Raw genomic sequence first — 24,410 nt, forward strand, 5'->3', positions numbered from 1 at the left:
ATATCACATCATTTTCGCTGCACATCAGTCGCGTCGTAAAAGTGATGTACAAATTACATCCTTTCCACACAGCGAATTAGCCGCCGTAGCTTGAAAGTGAGTCTAGCAATCGCTAGAACCGGAACGATAGATGATTCATATATAAGTAAAATATTGGCATGGATTCGTACACTGATCCGCTGATTGTGAGGCATATCCCTTGCCTCTCGGCTATTTCACCGAGTTAGAAGCTAGGTGATAAATATGATACTGCTTCTAAATATCCGCTGGAATGGGTTTGTTGACACTTTCCAGTGCCAACCAGGGTGTACATGGTGAGTGTGATAATTGTTGGAAAACGATGTGTCCGAGTGAGATTACGTTCGAAATTGGATACATCACCAAAAGTTACGCGCCTGGAAATTACAAAATTATTTGCTGTGCACCATCGTCCCAACCTGGATATTGGTTTGGACCAACGGCCAACGTTGGCGACTTTGGAGCTGCCCGATGTAGTCGCGAGACCACACCCGCCGGAAATGTTGTACTTTATTTTGCATGTGCTGGAAAGAGTTTAGGCGATTAACAGGAATGTCATTCAAATCGGGTTCAGGGAGCGAGTGTAAAGGCTCTCCCACTAAAAAGTGGCCCGGTGATAAAGCCACCACCAAGGGCGTAGCCAGCTTTTCGCTCAGAGGGGGGGGGGGGCGGTGGGCAAGCACCCTAAGCAAAATTGTACCTTCTAACTAAACGCAATACGATGAAATTGATTATAATAACATTATATTCTAAAAGCATTATTTAACCCTTCAGCAGTCACTCTGTTATGTTTTGTACAATACATTGAAAAAAACTCGCCTGATCTATAGATGTATACATAAATCAACGTGGTTCTGGTAGCGGGGACCAATTTCTGGAAGATTCAGGGTTTCTATTCACTCGTGCATTTTTTTTGCTGATTTTTTGTTGTTGGTAATGTCTACAAAACATTCGTGAGAAATTATAGCTGAACTCTTTTGGGAATGACGAACTCTTTTGAGAACGAACCTAGAATTTCCTAATTCTTGTATGAGTCCTTTTTTAAATATCTTCCAATACTATTTGCTGGAGGAATTCTCCCAGAAAATCTTGAAATAATTTTAAAAAAATCATCAGGTAATCCTGGAGAAGTTCTTGGGTACATCCCTGAAAATATGATAGAAGGATTTCGGAAATTTCCAAAGGAACCCTGAATGAATTTTTAAAGAAAACTGAAAGGAATTTCTGAAGAAATCATTTAAGGAATTCCCGGAGCAATCCCTGGAAGACTTCCTGGATAAATCCCTGAAGAAACATCTGGAAGTATCGCTGTTGCAATTTCTACAAGAATGCCTGGAGGAAGCCCTGTGTAATCCCTGGAGGAATTCCCGAAGGAATCTCAGGAAGAATTTCTAATAGTAGTAAATCTTTCTTAGTTATCCACTGGATACTGACACTGAGGAAGATTATAAGTGGTAGTCGAAATACGCGTATCTGTCAAAAGATAAGCAAAAATGGGTGGAATTAAAGGTACAAAACTGAGTACTAGAGTGGGTCAACGTTGTATGGAGAAAATTTAAATTTGATCACATCAACCCGGAACAAAGCTTTTTCAATCTATATTAGCTTCCAAAACAACTGTGCAAAATTTTGAAGCGATTGGTTGCGTCTCCGAGTTCCGCATTGCGATTGAAATTTGTGTGGAAGTTAGCAATGTGAAAATGTGCTTTTTTGCATTTTTCTCATAAATTGAAATTTCTTGTCTTAAACGATCTAGCTAATGACGTTGAAGTATAGCCTAGGATATGCCGAAAAACTTTGTCGAAGACCGCAAAGTGATCCGACGCTTGTGAAAAAAGTTATTCGCTTGGTAACTTCGGCCATAAAATTGAGATTTTATGATTGATGTTATTCCTTTACATGTTAAATGTTAAGGACAAACGTCTTGAAATCCCGCTTACACTGTGCATCAAAACTTCGGACGCACAAATCTCAAGATGCAAGCTTCAAGCAACAATGCATTTCAATATTATGTTCTTGCTCATTTGTAATAAGCTTAAAATAAGAATATCAGGTGCGCTGATGTTGTTTACAAAGAGATTTGTGCGCTCAAAATCGTGAGTAGGTGCCAAAGTCGGAGATTGTGGCGGCCATTTTGGGATTCTAATAAGTATGTCCTTAAGTACCACTGGTCAATCTGCAAGTTATAACCACATACCACAGTCTGTGTTATAACTTTTTCCACAAGTGTCGGATTACTATACAGGCTATACTTCAACGTCATTAGTTAGATCGTTTTGGACAAAAAAAAAATCAATTTATGAGAAAAATGCAAAAAAGCACGTTTTCCCATACTAAATTCCATACAAATTCCAATCGCAATGCGGAATACGGGGAAGCAACCAATCGCTCCCAAATTTTGCACAGTTGTTTTGGACGCTAAAAGGAATCGAAAAAGCTTTGTTCCAAAAAATCGACTTTGTTGACCCAGTCTACTGATTACACTCATTCGAACTTTGAACTGTTATATCTCCGGATTCAATGAACCGAAAGCAATGAAGTTCTAACCGTTTATGATTTCAATAATGAGTTTTGACTCAACTCGAATTTATGTATAGGAAAACAAGTTACAGCGATTTCATTTATTTTATGATTTTTCAGTAAATTGTACTATTTCTAATATGCTTCTTATTACTTTTTCAATGTATTACCGGTTATTTTGTTACTTACTTTTAAAACATATTGTTCGGGCAAAACGCTACCGGTGATGTACACTACTTTCTGTATCATACAAACTATCTATACCACAACGTAGGCTAAGTTGGACCTCCCTTCCACTTGCTCGGTCACATATTCATATTCAAGTAAATTAGAGGGAATTCAAACAAACTATAATTACCTACAGTGACTCATAGCACAATCATGGGTCACCCACAATTATGGGTCAATTCCATTTGAATTGGATGGTGAACCGACTGACTAATAATTGTGACAGAGTGACCCATAATTGTACAATGACTGTACCTTCTCGAATATTGAAACGATGTTGAAGTTTTCGATAATTAATGGTTATTTCAGAATAATAATGTAAGCGCTAAAATTTTCTTCCGTGTTAACAATTTTAGGTAATGTCAAAAAAATTCAAAGTTCATTTTATAAGTCATGAACGGTCAAAACTTCATTGTATTTGGTCCATGGAATCCGGTAATATGACAATTCAAAGTTGGCTAGCAAATATTATACCTTTTTTCCAGAATCTTTCTAACTTCGTCTAGAATATCAGGTATTTGGTATCAAAAGGCCGGCTCCAGAGGCACGTTATCCTCCATTCGGGACATTTGTGCCATCGCCATACATACAAGCCTATTTCATCATTTACCTGAGGGAGAATGGGACAAGGGATGGGAATTAGGAAAGAGAAAGATGATGAAATAGGAAGGGGTGGCCTAGAAGAGGGAATGAACGCATAAGCGCAACGAGAGCTCATAGCCCATACCACAACGGGGTTAATCAGTGCCCTGAAAAGGACACTGTAAAACGCATAAGCGTAAAGAGAGCCTATAGCTCATTGGAGGTAGCTTGTGACGTCATGCGACTTTCAATATGACATTGAAAGGCACGTCATCTAAAGCATTCTCAATATTCAAGAAATCACCCAAGAAAAAACTACGTTTGAGCGAGTGCTTTCTTGAAAACGTATACAACTTTGTGTAAAAGAGTCACTGTGGACATCCCAAATTGAGAGGCATGTGAGGTCACATGAACAGGCATGTTAGCCAGACGAACATCACAGATGTGATAATCGACAATACGTTTCAAGAATTACATAAAGAACGAGGTAACCAGATAAATCTGTAACTCATTCTTTCTTTATAGGTACAACGCATGCACCCTTTCGGGATAAACCTATCAAGTATTTCACGCCATGAAAATATCCTATAGAAAACCACAAGAGTTCAAAACATGTTTAAAAAACTCAAATCCCTCTGCAGAAAAATAGGACAAAGCCCCATTTGCTCCTGGAGATTTGAAGTAAGCAGAGCTTTTTAATGCCCACTAAATCGATTCTATAGCTACAACCCTCGGGGTAGAAGCTAAAGATTCATAGCTATACAAAAAACTGGTTTATCCGAAGATATTTTGAACTTGAACAGGTCAGAGTTCCATTCAGGAATACCTCTTGCGGTCCACACAGACCGTAGAGGACAAGCTTCTTTCAAAGCAATAGCTATGGTATACCACAATAAAGGGCGTTGTTGGGAAGACTTTCCTTCGGATTTTTTCAATATTTATTGAAAGCAGATTCCATCGTGATCAGCTTCAATGCTGAAATAATATTTCATTTATTTTAAAGTTATTATATAATATTATTTACAAAACTTACATTCTAGTATTTCGCTCAACTCCTAAAGAACTGCTTTCCAACACATTTCTCACTCACTTCCACTGCTCTACTCAAAGGTTTCAATGTCTATACGTTGAAGTATTCTACCAGTGTTGCCAGTTTCACTTCATCTTTCTTTTAGTGAAAACCTTCACAACAGGCATTGTAGGTACAAAACCACAGTGAAACTCTCTTGGAGTAGCAATGGAAGCGAGTTATCCATTAAATGTGGTCGCAACCAATTATTACAGGTTCCCTAGTTTGTTGAGCAGGGACGCCTGAATACGCCAATTTTGCGAAGGAACACTCAAAAGTGCAAAGAAGGCCAAATGGAGTCTCTTATCTGACACATGCCAATCAGTCAACTCATGGCAATATCTGCTCATGTAGAGTTGGGTTAGGTGTAATTCTATGTTAAGTTGTCCATGCACTGCACTACCTAAGTATTCCATCAAACTGAAGCATCTCAAATTAATGTTTGAGCTACTTTAAATGATATAATCATCGTAGCAGTACTGCCAACTATCAGCGAAAAGATGCTGAAAACAAGAGCTTGCTTGAAGGAAAGGTTGAAAATACTGTTAACGATATTCTAAAATATAGCATGCTTCATCTATAATGAAAAAAGCAAAACTGGTTTCACAAGGTAACCTATACAGAAGTTACCCTACGAAAATTTTTGAAGTAGAGCCACTTGAGCTAAGCACACACGCCAATGGCGAAAACGCACTCAGCGAACCCATATAGATACTAATGTGAGCTAATTAACAACATTTGAATAACCCCGCCCTTATTTAGCCTCAAATTTGAGACTTAAGGCGAAACTGGAAGCATTTCCTCACTTTTTGGATTTTGATTTTTTATTAAATAACGAAGCAATGTTTTCAAAATCAGTTTTCGTACACATGTAGAGGATGGATCAAGGTATCTTCTGATTTTTTTTCATAGTGGAAAATGTTTTTCATTTTTACAAAAACCATTTTTGAACGAAATTTCACAAAAAATGGTTTTTGAAAAAATGGAAGACTTTTTCCACACCAAAAAAATTCAGAAGATACATTGATCCATACTCTACATGTGTACGAAAACCGTTTTTGAAAATCTTGCTTCGTAATTTTTAAAAAAATCAAAAAACTGAAAAAAATAGGAAATGCTTCCAGTTTCGCCTTAAGAAGGGCAACTGATTATCTCAGAGAAACGCTTTTTTCAATTCTAGTCTAGTCTAGTCTACACATACACAGCCATTCATTGAAAGAATCCTGGAAAATGATAGAATCGACTACTTCTATCATTTTTCTTGTCATTATCAATGCTTGCAGCACATCGGAGATGTAATACAAGAATTGAAGCAGCCAGGCCTACTGTGCAGCGTCTTGTTATGGATAAAGCTACAGAACGGGGACATCTCGTACCAACCGCTCAGCATAGTATGTAGTATAAATGTGAAATAAATACGTTGGGAGTGACTTTTGCTAAGAAAGTTAATGTCACCCCGTCGATGCTCCTCTTCCTGGGATGGGACATAGGAATTTCACCCTGATGTCCAGGCTCGAAAGCCTAGGCTTAAGCGCCATTACTCGCTCTCTGAAACGAGAAGAAAATAGAGTGATCCCTTCCCGAAGTACATATTACTAAATAAACATATGATTTAATAACTACCCCAACAGACACAACATACAATTCAAATCAAAACAAACTCACCAAAATCATCAATTGGAGTGCGCCATTCTCAATAACAGGAAGGTATTCCGTTTCCCTCTAATCAACCACTGATTTTCTTTAAATAAAACTAAGAAAATTTTGCAGTCACCCACTAACAGCAACATCTTCGGCATGTACGCAAGGTTCTGGAACGTGTGACCTATGACGGTACCACTTTGCATTGTTGATTTGGACCTCAAAGAAACGCATTTTTCAATTCGTTGCAAAACTCGATTTTTTCAGCACTCGTCGTATTTATCCAACTCGGAAAGCCTCGTTGGATAAATGTACGACTCGTGCTGAAAAAATCATCATTTTGCAACTAGTTGCATAAATAACTATTTGTTACTCAATTTGGTGGATCTCTTGTTAGTAAGAGCCACCACAATTTGTTCAGACCCCTCGATTTTGGTCAAATAGTGGTCGAAAATTTCTCCAAAAACCACCTCCAAATGAAATGTTGTTGAAAAGAGGAAAGATCGAGCCACTATTTACAGTTATAAATAGTTGAGTCGGTCATATTAATTATGGCCACCATCTTGGATTTTTATACCAAAAATTTTTTTTCACCATGTTGGCAACCATCGATTTTCAAAATTTCTCATCAATTGAAAGTTGAGACATGTATACATAACATATAAAAAATAAGAGATGTATTTTTCTCCTTTCAAAAGTTATCTGCCGTTTTATAAATCAAGTCACTTTTGCGCACTAGGTCAGGTGCCGGTAGTTCACATAAATGCAGCGTTCATGGCAGCGTTATTCGCAGTGTTTACGAACACGAATTTAAATGCTGAACCCACTGATAGAAAGCTGAAGGTTTAAGCTTTTCAAAACACTAAAAAAGTTGTAAAAGTAGTGTTCGCATCATTTAGTAACAATCAAAAACGGAAACGAATCTCCGATTTTTTTTTAGATTTTGCTGCCGGTGGATGTTTGTAAAGTATACATGCAGGCGTAAAATTTGATGCTGTTGGTTGCATGTCGTTGTCAGTGCGCATGGAAATGTATGGAGAAAACGTGACTCGATTTACAAAACTGAAGTTAACTATTGATACGAGAAAAAGGCATCTCTAAGTTTTTAATCTATTATGTATAAGTGTCTCATCTTTCAATTGGCTTCTTCAGCGGTGTTGGGATAATTCCATATTCTGAATCTGCATGCCAAACTGTACGGAAATCCAAATTTTCATCCATTTTGGTGCCCGGGAACCTATTTAAATATCAATTTGAAGTTTGTATGAGAGCGATTTGTCGAATCACCCCTCGTTGCATTTTGTACTGGGCGAAGCTGTCAAACAGTTGCCTAGCTGTCAAAAGGTGATTTCGAAAAATCTCTTTGAAATTGATTTTAGGTATCAAAATAAAGTTCTAAAAATCTGAAAAAAAAATCATAGTGGCTCAGAAAAATGTGCTCTTTCGTATAAAATCAAAAAATGAATACTTTTTTTTTAAATTTACAAAACCCAATTGATGCAAAAATTTTAAAAATCGATGGTTGCCACATAATGAAAAAAAGTTTTGGTAAAAAAATCCAAGATGGCGGTCAAAATCAATATGTAAATAGTGACTCTTTCTTTCCTCTTTTCAACAACATTCCATATAGAGGGAATTTCAGAAGAAAGTTTCGAGTTATAACTGTTTAAATAAGTCAACATTTTACCAAAATCGCGGGGTCCTCAAACATTGTTGTGGCTCTAACTAACGAGGGGCCTATCAATTTGAGTGACCAAATGCAATTTCCTCACTTTTTCGGCAAGGACTTTCAGAAAGTTGCCACTTTAACCCTCTAATATCCAAATTTTTGGTATTGATCTTGTGGTAGATGACTCTATTTATATGTATTCGTTCTGGCTACTTTGGGTTCTCACAGGTATAGGTAGCATGCTTCGGGCTGAATCGATTCAGTCTCTCGCAGGCGTTTGAATGGTGCGGTTCAGAGTATTGCCAGTCTTCGCAGCGCGGGTTTTCAAGGTCATGTTTCTCGGTACCACAAGATGGCGACAAGGTTGTGAAACCCAGTGTGCAAATTAATTCTCGGAAAAGAAACAGTCAGCGAAATTCGAAAAAAAAAGATAAAAATTGTGTTTGGGGGTGTGAAAACCAGGTAAAGAAAAAAAAAGTGTTGAAAAATGCGCGAGATCATTATGAAAGAAGATAATTGAGAATAAATTGTGTGTTCGAATGAAAGTGTGACGCGCTAGAAAAAAAATGGAAATGAATGGAAATGAAAAATGTGATAACAACCCGGGTAACAGTTTGCATGGTGAAAAAAAAAGCATGGTAAAAAAAGGCGTTTCAGCAGCGGTTTGTATAATTGGTGGATCATGAAAAAAATAGTGAAAGAAAATTTTTTTAGCCAAAGAAACACAGAAAAATCAATATGGCGTCTAGTGGGACGCGGTGGTCTGCTGCTGAAGCTGAAAAAGCAATCATGGTCAAGCGTGCAGCATGAATGAGTGTATGTGTGTTTTTTTTATCAACCAACCGACGCAGCTGTCTCAATGAAAAAAATGTTTGAATGATTTTCTATTTTACATATTTGGTGCGTTCATGGTGATGATTTTAAATGTTTTAATCAAATTTATCAACAACTCGACAAGAGACCAGAGATTTAAGGTAAGTCATCTAAATTTGAAGATTCTAAATGACTCCCAAAATAGCTTGCAAAATGGTTTGAAAAATGTGGTTTCACTTGCAATACCATCACGCCACATCGCATGGTCGTGTAGGAGGGGAAAAAACTAATTGGTATGGGAAGCTGCTTCGTCATCAGAGGAAGCGTCGAAGGCGGCACTCTCTGAGAGTCTCTCAACCTTGACTTTGACGGGAGCGCGCTCAAGAGACGTCGTGCGCGGCCTGGATGCTGGGTCGTATGCGACTTGGTTGTGTGGTGTGTATGCCGTGAGCATTTTTCTTGGGTACAGGGAGAGCGAAGCTTCGCTCTTGGATGGTCGGAGAATGTTTTGCGCTCTTGCGCTTGTGATTGCGGGTAGACGCGGTGCTGTCGCGAATGGTGCGAATGTTGTTTTCTTGCTCTTGGACGGTGCGAGATGGTACACTCTTGGATGATGTGTGTTTGACATTGGAATGTGCACTCTTGAATGATGTGTATGTTGGTAAAGATAAGCCAGGCACACTCTTAAATGATGTGTATGTGTTAATCTCAGAATATACACTCTTGGATGATGTGTATGTGTTGACATTGTACTGTGCACTCTTGAATGATGTGTAGGTTGGAATGAACGAGCGATTCACACTCTTGAATGATGTGTATGTATGCCCATGAAGGGGAACCGGTATTGAGTTGTACGCTCTTCAATGATGCGAGACTGTGATGAATGGATAAATGAAAGAGCTTAGAAGGGGAATGTGACTGACATTTACTGATGACTTATGTTTTTGTCATGTTTTTATCATGGTCCAAATATTTCAACAGGAACTGCGTACACGATGGAGGGCCAATTTGATCAGGATCGCGAAGAAGTCGTACAAGTTGTCCAACAACATGTATCGTTGTTTAGTCCGGCTTCTTACAATTTGCCACAATTTAAGTACAAACATTTACCGCCCTCAGAAGTTCGAAATTCGTGGAATGCGTGGATCAGATGGTTTGAAACCATCATGGCTGCTGCCAACATTGTTGATGGCGCCAGCAAAAAGATACAACTCTTAGCAATGGGTGGCCTAGAATTGCAAAGCGCATTCTACGGTTTACCAGGTTCTGACGATATTGACCCAACTGACGACCCATACCTCATAGCAAAAGAAAAGCTAAATCATCTTTTCTCGCCAAAGCATCACGATAGCTTTGAGCGATTCATGTTTTGGACAATGGCACCCGAAGAAAATGAGACAATTGACAAGTTTGCTACAAGAGTACAGCAAAAAGCTGAAAAATGTTGGTTTGGCAGTACAGAAGTGGAGAGTAGAAATATTGCTGTCATGGACAAAATTATTCAGTTCACACCTGATGATTTACGGCAAAAGCTATTAGAAAATGATGTTTTGACTCTGGACACAACTTTGAAGACAGTGAACGCCTACCAGTCTATACGCTATCAAGCTTCGAAAATGGTACCAAAATCGTCAACGTCAGATGTGAACCGATTGTACGAAAATCCTCGGAATCAACCCGATTCTAAACAACGATGCATGCGATGTGGTTACAAACGGCATCGCGATAGAGAACATTGCCCGGCGATCAGGAAAACGTGTTTGAAATGTAACATGGTTGGACACTTCCAATCAGTTTGTAAATCTAGGCCAGCAGTGATCAATGTAGGTATTTTGTACATGAGTTTAGCTGAAAACTTGTAAAGCATAGGATAAGTGATTCATCCGATTTCGTTTTTTTCTTGTTTTGAAATTTACTAGGCCCCTGCCGATCGAAAACGTAAAGCGTTTTTTTCGAACGATCGTGAATTTCCGCGTTCTCACAAACGTCCAAGAAATGTCTATAAGGTTGATGATACTGAACGGGATACATCAGATTCGAAAGATTTTTCGGTGTACAATGTTGGGGACGAGGAGGAAGAGCTGATAACTTGTCGTATCGGAGGCGTGGAAGTTATTATGCTTATCGACTCAGGTTCAAAGCACAATTTGATCGATGACACCACTTGGGAATTACTCTTTGGTGAGCGTTCGTTCGAGACAGTCGCAACTTTTCGTTCGTCCGGTTTGTCTCCAGTTCGGTGGTTATTTTCGTGCTAGTGTTTCCGAGTGATTAAGTTTATTAAGTAATTATCCCTAGTGGGACGCGTGCGGTTGGCGAGGCCACAATTTTTGCCGCAAAAGTTCGTTTAGTTTCAGTAAAGTTCACGTTTTCATTATATCACGTGGCGCATTGACCGATTATCGAGCACAGCAGTGCAGCACCCCCCGCATACCGCGCCGCTCGCGCGGCCGTGATCGGCTTCTTCCAGTGAGTACCCAAGCTCATCGTCGTCGACAGCAGCAGCCCACCGAGAGAAGAGCAGAGAGCGTTCAACCGCCGCACACCGCTCGCCTCCTCCCAGTGCGGGCGATCCCATCGCTTGGACCTGTCGTCGTCGAGCCTGTGGCAAAACAGAGCACAAAGCTAAGTATTCAAAGTTACCCCTCGTTGTTCCCCCCTCTCCACTGACTCTTTGATTAGATTTAATTTGGTATATAAGCAGTTTTTTTTTCTCTTTTTTTCCTCACTTTCCCTGTACAGTTAATTTTGTCCCTTGTTTTTTTTTATTATTATTTCGTCCCCGTGATAAGTGTTAGTTCAAGATTTTTGAGTGCCCCGTGGTGGTAGTTAGCTGCCACAATGGGCGATGATGACGATGGCGGGGGTACGTCGTACCGCATCAACGAAGCTTTGTTATTGGCAACGGATTGCTCGAGCCAACAAGGCGATTTAAATGCTAACCCATTTGCCCCCCTTCACCCTGGTGCTTCTGCAATGGACACCAACAGTAAATCTGTTTCGACGTCCCCCCGCCTCAAGGCCTACCCTCCCGACTTTGGCGGGCCATATGTTGTTTTCTTCCGACCCAAAGGCAAACGTTTGAACACCGTTCAAATCAGCAAGGATCTGACTAAGCGGTATTCTTCCGTTGTCTCCATTGACATGGTCGGTACAGCTAAGCTTCGGGTGACAGTAGGCGACCGAAAGCACGCTAATGAGATTGTGGCCTGCGAGTTGTTTACTCTTGAGTATTTTGTCTACCTTCCGAGCGCGTCAATTGAGATTTCGGGGAAGGTCGCCGACGCATCTTTGACCTGCGAAACGATCATGCAAGGCTGTGGTCGTTTCCATAACCCTTCTCTACCTCCTGTCCAGATACTGGATTGCCGGCAACTGCATTCGGTATCCCAGGAGGGCGAGAAGAAGGTTTACACACCATCTGAAGAATTTTCTGTGACCTTCTCCGGATCTGCATTACCAGATCTGCTGGTGATTGGCAAACTTCGGCTACCTGTGAGGCTGTATGTACCGAAGGTAATGAATTGCATCAATTGCAAGCAGCTGGGCCACACCGCCCAGTACTGCAGCAATAAACCTCGCTGTGCAACATGCGGGGAGAGACATGTGGACGGTGCGTGTAAAACGCCGCCCAAGTGTGTTTATTGTGGTAGCGACCGTCCACACGATCTCAATGTTTGCCCGAAGTACATACAGCGAAAACAACATCAAAAACGATCGTTGCAGCAGCGTTCAAGGCGAAGCTACGCCGAAATGCTGAGAAAAGCTGCTCCGGTCGTTGAATCACGCAACATCTACTCGTCTTTGTCTCTCGATGATCAGGGCTCTGACTCTGAGGTCGGGGACGGGGTTCCCTTTGTTTTTAAGGGTGAAACGAGGAAACGGGTGAGGCTCCAGAGACCCACCAAAAAACCTCGGAATCTGCCTAGCAGTGACCCCCAACCCACCGTGACAAATTCTAAGAGTGTTAAAAAAGATAACAAACGTTCACCTCCTGGATTCAAAATCCAAGATGAACGAGACTTTCCTTCGCTCCCGGGAACATCAAAAATCCCAGATGTCCCAATTTTTTCGACTTCTCAGCCAGAGGGACAGCATTCGGAGAACCAGGAACAACCTCTTGGTGCTCCGATGTTTACGCTTTCTGGCATCGTAGACATCGTCCTTAACTTCTTTAATGCTTCTGACTCAGTGAAGAGCATTGTCAAAGCACTACTTCCTTGTGTGTCTCCTCTTTTGAAGCAGTTGGCTTCTAAAATGCCCCTCCTTGCGACATTCGTATCTTTCGATGGCTAATTTAACCACCGAGGTCGAAGATATGATTTCTGTGCTACACTGGAACTGTCGCAGTATCGTACCAAAATTAGACTCTTTCAAATTTTTAATTAACAATTTACAATGCGATGTTTTTGCGCTATCCGAAACATGGCTGACACCCGATGTAACCTTACCTTTTTCCGATTTCAACATTATCCGTCTTGATCGGTCCGACTCGTACGGAGGGGTGCTTTTAGGGATCAAAAAGCAGCACTCATTTTACAGAGTCAATTTTCAACCGATGACAGGCATCGAAGCAGTCGCATGTGAGGTGACAATCCGAGGTAAAACCCTCAGTGTTGCCTCCATATATCTTCCACCGAGAACTGCGATATCTCGCAGGGATCTCGCCCACATCTGCTCGGTTATGCCTGAGCCACGGCTGCTCATGGGAGATTTTAACTCCCATGGTACAGGCTGGGGGGAACTGTACGATGACAGCCGTTCAACTTTGATATATGACCTCTGCGACGACTTCAACATGACAATTTTGAACACCGGAGAAGTTACGCGAGTGGCACCTCCAGCTAAAGATGGCAGTCCTAGAGACAGCCGATTAGACCTCTCAATCTGTTCGAGCTCACTATCGCTGGAGTGTACATGGAAGGTTATCCAGGATCCCCATGGTAGTGATCACCTTCCGATCGTTGTTTCTATTTCCAATGGTTCACGTCAACCTCCATATATCGACATTTCCTACGACCTCACGAAACACATTGACTGGGGAAAGTACGCGGAAGCAGTTATCGACGGTGAGCAATCGGTAGAAATTCTTCCACCGCGGGAAGAGTATCAGTTTCTATCAGAACTGATCATCAGTAGCGCGCTGCAGGCACAACGTCGGCCAGTTCCAGGTCCTTCGGCTCGCAGGAAACCCCCCAATCCGTGGTGGGATAGCGAGTGTACAGAAATCTATCGCGAGAAATCCGCTGCGTTCAAAGAGTTTCGGAAACGCGGTTCGGTTGAAAACTTTAAGCGGTACGTTTCCCTTGAAAGCAAGTTCAAGAACTTGATCAAGGCGAAGAAAAGCGGTTACTGGCGTCGGTTCGTCGAGGGTTTATCGCGCGAGACATCAATGAGAACTCTTTGGAACGTCGGGAGAAGAATGCGTAACGCGTCGTCGGTAAACGAGGATCGAGAAAGCTCTCCTCGGTGGATTCTCAAGTTCGCAAAAAAAGTTTGTCCAGATTCCGTACCCGTGGAGCGAATAATTCGTGATGTTTCCGAGGATAGGGACGACATGGATAGGCCGTTTTCGATGGTTGAATTCTCACTTGCTCTTCTTTCATGTAACAATTCCGCTCCAGGAATGGATCGAATTAAGTTCAACTTGCTTAAAAACCTCCCCGACGTCGCTAAGAGGCGCTTGTTGAACTTGTTCAATCAGTTCCTGGATAACAACATCATTCCGGATGATTGGAGGCAAGTGAGAGTGATAGCTATTCAAAAACCCGGGAAACCCGCGTCGGATCATAATTCGTACCGTCCAATCGCGATGTTGTCTTGTCTGCGGAAGTTGTTAGAGAAGATGATTCTCTTTCGACTGGACAAATGGGTTGAATCGAATGGCATGTTGTCTGATACACAATTTGGTTTCCGCAGAGGCAAAGGAACGAACGACTGTCTTGCGTTGCTTACATCAGAAATTCAGCTTGCCTTTGCTCAAAAGCAGCAAATGGGCTCAGTGTTTTTGGATATTAAGGGAGCTTTTGATTCAGTTTGTGTCGATGTTCTCTCCGACAAACTACACGACTGTGGCCTTTCCCCAATTTTGAACAACTTTTTGTATAATTTGCTGTTTGAGAAGCAGATGAGTTTTACTCATGGCGACTTGACAGTTTCACGAATTAGCTACATGGGTCTCCCCCAGGGTTCATGTCTAAGCCCCCTTCTTTACAATTTTTATGTTAGAGACATAGATGATTGTCTCATGGAAAATTGCACGTTAAGACAGCTTGCGGATGACTGTGTTGTTTCTATAACGGGATCAATAGCAGTCGATCTGCAAGGACCACTACAGGATACTTTGGACAATTTGTCTACTTGGGCTCTCAAGCTGGGTATCGAATTCTCTCCGGAGAAAACTGAGATGGTTGTCTTTTCTAAAAAACACAAACCGGCAAAGTTTCCGCTCCATCTGATGGGTAAGACAATCACTCATAGCATGTCTTCTCAATATCTCGGCGTCTGGTTCGATTCCAAATGCACCTGGGGGAAGCACATTGTGTATCTGATACAGAAATGCCAAAAGCGAATCAACTTTATGCGAACTATTACCGGAACATGGTGGGGAGCACATCCGGAAGATCTGATCAGGCTGTACCAAACAACCATTCTGTCGGTTTTAGAATACGGTAGCTTCTGTTTTCAATCCGCGGCGAAAACACACTTGCTGAAGCTTCAACGGGTTCAGTACCGTTGTCTTCGGATCGCGTTAGGTTGCATGAACTCAACTCACACTATGAGTTTAGAGGTACTCGCTGGTGTACAGCCTCTGACAGACCGCTTTGCGGAGTTATCGTTTCGGTTCCTCATCCGATGCGAGGTTGTGAATCCATTGGTCATAGAAAATTTCGAAAAGCTGCTCGAACAGAACCCTCAAACTCGTTTTATGAGTGTGTACTACTGGTACATGACGCTGGAGGTAAGCCCATCTCCGGTTAACACCAATCGTGACAACTTCTCAAACTTCGACAGCTCCTCAGTGGATTTTGATCTCTCTATGAAGGATGAGATCATCGGTATTCCGGAATCTTTTCGTTCCGTAGGTATTCCACAGATCTTTGCAAGTAAGTTCGGGCATGTTAGCGGGGACAGACAGTTCTTCACAGACGGTTCGAAAACCGATGATTCGAGTGGTTTCGGTGTCTACAACGAATTTCATAGCGCCACCTACATGCTTCAAAAGCCATGTTCGGTATACATTGCTGAGCTAGCGGCTATATACTACACCTTAGAGTACATTCGCACTCTTCCACCTGAGCACTACTTCATTTTTACCGACAGTCTAAGCTCTCTGGAGGCTGTTCGGTCAATGAAACCGATGAAGCACTCAGCGTACTTCCTGAATGGAATACGCCAAGTCTTGAGTGCTTTGTCCAAACGCTCATACATCATCACCATAGCTTGGGTCCCTTCACATTGCTCAATTCCGGGCAATGAGAAAGCGGACTCTCTGGCTAAGGTGGGCGCTAGCGGAGGCGATATTTACGAGCGTCAAATCGCCTTCGACGAATTTTTTGCATTGGCCCGTCAGGAGACCTTGATCAGCTGGCAACACAAATGGAGAGATGGAGAGATGGGTAGATGGTTGCACTCCATCATTCCACAGGTGTCGAAGAAGCCATGGTTCAAAGGGTTGGATTTAGGCCGCGATTTCATTCGTGTAATGTGTCGGCTGATGTCCAACCACTATTTGTTGAATGCACATACCTTCCGTATTGGGCTCTCAGAAAGCAATCTCTGTGTCTGTAGCGTAGCTTACCAGGATATCGAACATGTCGTGTGGGGATGCAATGAGTATCGTGAGGTCAGATCTGAGCTGCATGAAATTCTCCGGGTCCGAGGAAAACAACAGGACTGTCCTGTGTTGGCAGGACTTGATTTGGAATACATGAACCTGATTTACCAGTTTTTGAAACGTGTTGATGTCAGAGTTTGATGTAGTACGTTCCTTGTTTTCGTTGTCCGCCTTTTGGTTTTGTTGTTCGCCCCTGTCTGTCGTCAACCCCCTTCCGTTTGTCCTCTTCTTGTCGTTTTCTACCGATAAAGTCCTTTTTTTTTGGTTCCGTTACAGATATGGACAATTTGTCCCATCATTGTTTTTAGTATAAGTTAGCAAATAATTTAGTTTTAAACCCATAAATCCCTCCTTCCCAATTTTATTTTTTTTTCTCAATTCTTAACCTCGAAACAGCCGCGAGTACTTCGGCTTCCCAAACTAACATAGCTTAAGGCAGTAATAAATTGTAAAATGTAAAATCATTGTAAAAAAACAAAAAACAAAAGATTTCGGCTCAGTTATGCTCATGTGGCGCCCGAGCCTTCCAAATAAACGAATAAGTAAAAAAAAAAAAAACCACTTGGGAATTGATGAAACTGAAGGGCGTTAATATTACAAATCAAAGAACCGACACCGATAAGAGATTTCTAGCTTATGGGCGAATTCCTCTTAAACTTATCACGGCTTTTGACGCTACACTGGAAATTGAAGATGGCAGTGAATTGTTAAGAACAACGACATCATTCTACGTCATCGAAAAAGGTCAACAACCACTCATGGGGAAGACGACTGCGCAACGTTTAGGGGTGTTGAGGATTGGTTTGCCCAGCAATCAGCAGAGTAATGTAGAAAGGGTTGAGTTCAAAAGAGTCGAAGCCAAGAAAGAATTTCCCAAAATCAAAGGCGTGAGTATGAGTCTCCCAATCGATAGAAGTGTTCCATCTGTTATTCAGCCGCTTCGTCGCTGCCCAATACAATTGCTTGATAAAGTGAAAACCAAGTTGGACGAATTACTGGAAATGGATATTATTGAAAAAGTTACGCGTCCAACATCGTGGGTGTCACCCTTAGTACCGATCATCAAAGACAACGGGGAGCTGCGGCTGTGCATCGATATGCGCCGAGCAAACAATGCAATCCAAAGACTTAATCACCCACTGCCAATATTTGAAGACTTCAGCCCAAGATTTCGAAACGCTCAATATTTTACCATTCTCGACATCAAACAAGCCTTCCACCAGGTTGAACTCGATGAAAACTGTCGCGATATTACCACATTTATCACAAACTGGGGTTTGTACAGATATAAAAGACTTCTTTTCGGAGTAAATTGTGCACCAGAACTATTTCAAAATCTCATGGAGAGTATTTTGGCTGGTTGCAAAAACACCGTGGTATTTATCGACGACATTATGATTTTCGGCTCAACCGAAGATGAGCACGATGCTGCGTTAAAGGAAACCTTGAAGGCGTTAAATCAACATGGTGTATTGCTCAACGATTACAAATGTCAGTTCAAGCAGCAAGAAACGGTGTTTCTCGGTCTCAAATTGTCTGCTGAAGGCATCGCTCCTGCCGACGAAAAAGTGAAATCGATACTTCAATTCAGAGCCCCAGAAACGAAAGAAGAATTGCGAAGCTTTTTGGGTTTAGTGACGTACGTTTCCAAATTCATACCGGATCTAGCGACCATCAACTATCCACTGCGAACTCTTTTGAAGCGAGAAGCAACCTTCGATTGGAAACCTGAGCATCAAAAATCCTTTGAAGAGCTCAAAATGCGGATTGGCTCGGTATCGCATCTAGGTTATTTTGATCCTAACGATCGAACACTTGTTGTCACCGACGCTTCTGGCGTTGGTTTAGGAGCAGTGCTGATCCAGTTCAAAGGAAACCAACCACGTGTGATATGCTACGCCTCCAAGAGCTTATCTGAGACAGAGAAGAAATATCCCATCATTGAAAAAGAAGCTTTGGGGATAGTTTGGGCAATAGAGAGATTCAGAACATATCTGATGGGCATAACATTTGAACTGGAAACGGACCATCGCCCTCTGGAGACTCTCTTCTCACCAACATCGCGACCAACAGCTAGGATCGAGCGCTGGATTCTACGCGTACAAGCTTTCAAGTTCAAGGTACATGTCTTAGAATAGGAATTTGTTTTAGGTGTTTCAAATGAAATTTAAAATAATTATAGGTTGTATACAGAAAAGGGTCAACGAATATTGCCGACGTTCTTTCGCGTTTGAGTTCCCATGTTGACGATCGCCAATGGGTTGATGAATCAGAGGTATTCATACGGCGTATTACGGTTCAAGCAATTGCATCACTTAGTGAAAGCGATGACAACGAAATATTTGACGCAAACACAGAATGTGTGATTCGATCGGTTCAGGAATGCGCGGCATTAGACATTGCAGAAGTTGTGTCCGAAACTTGTCAAGACCTCGAAATGCAGAAACTCAAAGATTGTATTCTAAGTGATTCCTGGAATGATGATACTCTAAAACATTACTCTGCATTTCGCCTCGAATATTCGTATGTGAACAATCTGATTATGCGAGGAACGAATGTGTCAGTTGGCTCACGAGGGCCACCCTGGTCAATCCATGATGAAGCGAAGGTTACGTGATCGTTGCTGGTGGCCTGGTATTGATCAGGATGCCGTTAAAGTTTGTGAGAATTGCGAGGGTTGCAGGCTTGTTCAAATTCCCGACCCTCCAGAACCAATGTCGCGTCGCCAATAGGCTCCTAAAGTCATATCGGGATTCTTGTTTTAAACCATAATATATGGTTCAAGAGTACATATTTACTCATTTTTTGACGGTTTTATTAACCGTAGTTGAAAATATATAATTTTTATTTTTTTTAGCCTTTTGTCTCATCCCTAGCTCATAACACATACTTTGAGTAATTTTTTTTCACCGTGTATGTCAGATAGGAACATTTTTGAAATCCCAGTGCGAAAAATGTCGAGCTCAGTCACACAAGGTTGACCTCAAATGTCAAAGTAGAAATATTTACCATTTTACTTATTTCGAATTTTCTCATTATTCCTTTGTTTTTCAAGTTCGAGTAAAGTACAATTCCGATTAGAAAACCATGCTTGATCGTATTATTCAATATAAGCGAGATTTCGTCTTTCATTTTAGGACCCTATTGCCGGATAAACCTTGGGTGGATATTGCAATCGACTTCTTGGGTCCCATGCCAACCGGCGAATACGTGCTGGTAGTAATAGATTATTATAGCCGCTTCATGGAATTGGAAATTATGACCAAGATCACTGCCTTTGAAACCATCAAACGGCTCAACCGAATTTTCCGAACCTGGGGACCTCCAAGGACGATTACATTAGATAATGCAAAACAGTTCGTTTCGACCGAGTTTGAAGAATTCTGCAAAAATAATGGAGTCCATTTGAATCATACTTCACCGTACTGGCCACAAGCCAACGGTGAAGTAGAGCGGCAAAATAGATCATTGTTAAAACGAATGAGAATTTCTCACGCGTTGTACGATGATTGGAAAGCAGAACTTCATCAATATCTGCAGCTCTACAACAATACTCCACACTCGGTTACAGGAGTCTCACCGAACGAACTATTGCAGAACCGGAAAGTTCGGACTAAGCTGCCACACGTTGACGACCTGGAAACGATACCACCTAGCACTGACTTTAGAGACCGGGACTTGGAGCGCAAGACGTTCGGAAAAGAGCGGGAAGATGCCAAACGTAGAGCGAGGACCAGTGAAATCGTCGTTGGTGACACCGTGTTAATGAGGAACCTCCTTCCAGCAAACAAGCTTTCCACGAATTTCTTGAAAGAGAAATTTACAGTGATTGATAAGCGAGGTCCTAATGTGACAGTTCGATCTGATGTTTCTGGAAAAACGTTTGATCGAAATATCTCGCACTTCAAACTGATCCCGGCTACAGAAGACGGAGGAGGTAAGCTGGACTTTTCAGAAGATCACCCTGAGTCAAGTGAAACATCAAATGCAGGTAAAGTTTGATTGGAAAGAACGTTGGCTTTCTGGAGTCGTTTAGTTTACATCTTTCAGGAAGTCGAGTAAAACAAATCATGGATAAAAATGCTGATTCGAAGAAAGTTTCATCAACTCAACCTGGACCGGATGTACGCAGATCGACGCGGGTTTTGAGACCTCCGAAAACATTCACTCCTTCAAGATAAGTATAAGCTCTCTGATAACCGTAGATTCTAAGACTTATTAAATCATTTAATAAATATTATTTGACTTTCTCCAGGGAAAAGGGGATGTGGTAGATGACTCTATTTATATGTATTCGTTCTGGCTACTTTGGGTTCTCACAGGTATAGGTAGCATGCTTCGGGCTGAATCGATTCAGTCTCTCGCAGGCGTTTGAATGGTGCGGTTCAGAGTATTGCCAGTCTTCGCAGCGCGGGTTTTCAAGGTCATGTTTCTCGGTACCACAGATCTAAATATCATTTTTCGTCATCTAAATTCGATTTAAACATGTTTTGGAAGATGATTCTTTTTAATTCTCGATTTCGTGAATTTCAGTTTTTGATTTTTCTAATTTTTATTTTTGAACATCCCCACACTTTTATATTTTTCCTGGAAGCCAATTTGGGGAACGGATTTTTTTAGATGAAAACATTTTGTGATTTTATGATTATTGTTGAAATAATACTATTTTAAATGTTTTTCACAGAAAATTTTATTTTCAGTGTAATTTTAAGGAAAATAATTTTAGAGTGTATTCGATTCCCTTAAACTAGAGTGACTGGAAGGGAGAGTGGCGTCATGTTCCCATTTTGACAGGTCTCCTGCTCGTTTGGAACAGGAATTTGTATGGATTTGACAGATGACCGCTGTTCCAATTTTGACATTGACGCCACTCTAAGTTAAAGCCACTCTACCTTAAACTATTAAACAAGGATATAATGATTTGGGAATAATTTAAAATATGTTAATTGTTGCGATTCAATACAAAATAAACAATGACTTCTAAAAGGTGTCTAAAACGTCAATTTTTCAATGATTTTTTAAAAATGTAAATACGCTTTAAAATACACCGAAACCCATTTTGAGATATACAGAACAGTCCTAAATATCAGCCAAAAATTAAAAAAAAAAGATTTTCCACGGAACAACAATTACAAAAATGCTTAGACGGGGTATAGGTCTAAAGGTGGGATTGGGTATTAGAGGGTTAAGCATTTTTGAAGACAAGGTATAAATAGCGGGCCAGTCTCAGCGAGAATCATTCATTTCCATGTTTTCAGTATCATGTCTTTATAATAAATTACCGATTTTTTTTATATCGTTATAGGTACAGTAAATTTAATGTCCGGAAGTTTCACCCATCAGTCGGCTATAGGAGAAATATGGGAAAACCGCAAAAATTTGGGAATCAACCAAATCGAGACAAATTTCACGTTAATGATAAACCTCCGTTCCAAGGTGAGTATTACACATAAAGAAATCTATTAATTCGTTCTTCCACACCATTTTCATGACACGAAAAGCCTCAGTCAAACTTTTTTCAATGCACTAAACTTCTCAGACGTGTTTGACTTTTTTTTATTTTCAATTCTCTTTCCTAGACGCAACATCCCGTCCGAATGGACGACCCTAACGAGCAGCCACCAAATAAAATCCTGTCGTTGCGTTCGCAATTGGCCAGTAGCTCAAGTTTGTCGATAAATTTCGTTAACGATGGGCATGGTGGATTGAAAGTAATTCAGGAAAAGTTCGGCCTCTCGGAGATGCTGCCCGTGGAGCGGAATTTATTGGACGGCAAATGGCATACGGTCGCCATAAGGTAGGTTGTCCACGTGGACTGCGATGGATGCTGCCCGTTGTTGTGGACGGACGTGCAAGTTCGACCTCATTCTCGAGACCGGGTGGGGGTCGGCCAGACTGTTCAAATCCAATAATTCAGTGCCTAATGGCTCACTGCTATGCCTTTTGATAATCGCTAATTTATGATTGCAGTGGACGGAACGGAGGATACATAAACGTGTACATCGACTGCTTATGGGTGAACTCGTTCGTCCTCTCGAGAGGAGCCATCGAGCTACCGCAGTATCCGGTGATTGAAGCAGGACGTGATGTTAGTTGCCGTAATTTATCCCTATTGTTCCGATCGTTTAACATCATCATGTGTTGTCGTTTTTCAGATTGAACTTCAACAGTTGACTTTGGTCCCTGGCGGCAGAGAGCGACTCCAGTGCGCAACCGACACCATCCCCATCACGGACACCGAAAACCGGCAAGTGACCGATTTTTTCGAAGGAATACATTAGCACTGATGGGGTGCTGCAGCATTTTACGCAAAATAGAGAAACTATCGTCGGCCTTCAATAATGTTCGCTTGCTTGTACTGTTAGTTATGTGTGACTATAGAATGGTTAATTTATCGGTGCGGGAATATCTGCCTATTGTAGGGCAATTTTATAACTAAACTGCTAATTTCGTTGAAACTTCATCTCAAAAAAATGTTATTCAGCTTCTATTCTCTTTTTATGTAGGTTGCTAACTTTTCCATTAACGACCCGTGTTATTAATCAACGTCGAAAACCAAATCTCAAAGAGATAAATCGTATTTCAGCATAGAAAGCAAGCAAACTAATAAAAACCGTCCTGCACGACCGATGTGTTGTCTCAATTTCTGCTTTTAAATATGTATATAATTGAAGAATCTCTAAAATTTAGAACAATGTAAACTATATAATAAATAACACATTTCCCTATTTCCTACAGAACACAGCTCTTTACCCATGTAAATAAGAAACCTTCGTTAACCAAAGAATACATTTTACAAACTTGCGGTGTATACCGTAGCGTAACGAAACAATAAAACATTAACTTACCAATAAACAATAACTTTAGGTCAGGAATATGTAAAAGAATTGATAAATCAGATTGGTAAAAATTTAGTGAAAACAAAGAATGCAAAGCTTAAACAATTTACAAAGCCAATAGTCGTCATTCAACAGAGAAGCTAAGAGAGTATATGTTTACATAATTTATTGCTATTTTACAGGGTAATAAGTTGAATCAAAAATCAAAACAGAAAGCAAAAAATAAAATAATAATAGAAATAATGTTATGACAACTGTAAATGATTGAACAAGTCGAAATAAATAATTAAATAGATAAACAATAACACAGTAATAAATGAATGTTATATCCGAATAGAAAATATAGTTATTCAATCCCGAAAAAGTATCTACCTACTACCTATCTTGTCGACAAGTACCGCGGTAAACAGAAAATATGTACAGCGATGTGGTTAAAGTCTTGGTTAAAGTACCGTATGCGTGATAATGTTTGCACCATCGTTAAATAAAATTCCAGTTTTACTTGTGAAGACAATGTATTGGTTTTATTTGCAGGCATTTAAGCTATAACTCAAATCATAGTAGGCTGTGAATAAAAAGTGTTGATTTTCTTAGTTTAACACTTGCATAATGACTAAGTGGCAACCTAGCTCGTGATTTGTCCACGCGCAAATGTCGAAAAGTATCCGTGGTAGTGTCAAAGTCAAGATTAACAATTACACAGTGCAACATTTTTTTGTCTCAAAAGCAAACTTATGTGTCTCCGAAGGTTTTTGGGCCGCTGAATCCGAATCCGGGCTCAGATTTGCTCCAACACGTCACAATTTTGAGCTATACCTCAATTTATAGGGCAAAATATGCGAATTTGGGCTTTTTTGACTGCAAGCCATTAAGCTTGGAAATATTTTTTAAAGCAATCAAAAGGATAATTGGTCAATTAACATCTAAATTAACGACTCATGCAAAATATTTCGTTTTACCTAATCGAATTTGATAGATTTAAGCATTTTATGTTAGTATGAAAACTTACATGCAACTTTTGGAGGATGACTTGTATGGGAAATATCCTACCTATCATAAATCGCTTAAAACTATCAAATTTGATTTGGTAAAACGAAATATTTTGCATGAGTCGTTAATTTAGATGTTAATTGACCACCAACCTTTTGATTGCTTAAAAAAAATATTTCCTTGCTTAATGGCTTGCAGTCAAAA

General features: G+C 40.7%; 1 protein-coding gene across 2 annotated transcripts in view; it reads left to right on the forward strand.

Annotated features, from left to right (window-relative positions):
- The window catches only part of LOC109398885 (uncharacterized), a 91,015-nt gene extending 67,504 nt beyond the window's left edge, over nucleotides 1-23,511 (forward strand). For both annotated transcript variants that reach the window (XM_019671335.3, XM_062856829.1), the window contains exons 5-8: nucleotides 21,683-21,813; nucleotides 21,957-22,174; nucleotides 22,348-22,465; nucleotides 22,533-23,511. In XM_019671335.3, the coding sequence (XP_019526880.3) occupies nucleotides 21,683-21,813; nucleotides 21,957-22,174; nucleotides 22,348-22,465; nucleotides 22,533-22,658 (593 nt within the window). In that variant the 3' untranslated portion in view covers nucleotides 22,659-23,511. The remainder of the gene's footprint in view (nucleotides 1-21,682; nucleotides 21,814-21,956; nucleotides 22,175-22,347; nucleotides 22,466-22,532) is intronic.
- Nucleotides 23,512-24,410: the final 899 nt, after the last annotated feature.

This window comes from Aedes albopictus, chromosome 3, assembly GCF_035046485.1.
Source record: "Aedes albopictus strain Foshan chromosome 3, AalbF5, whole genome shotgun sequence".
Classification (NCBI taxonomy): domain Eukaryota; kingdom Metazoa; phylum Arthropoda; class Insecta; order Diptera; family Culicidae; genus Aedes; species Aedes albopictus.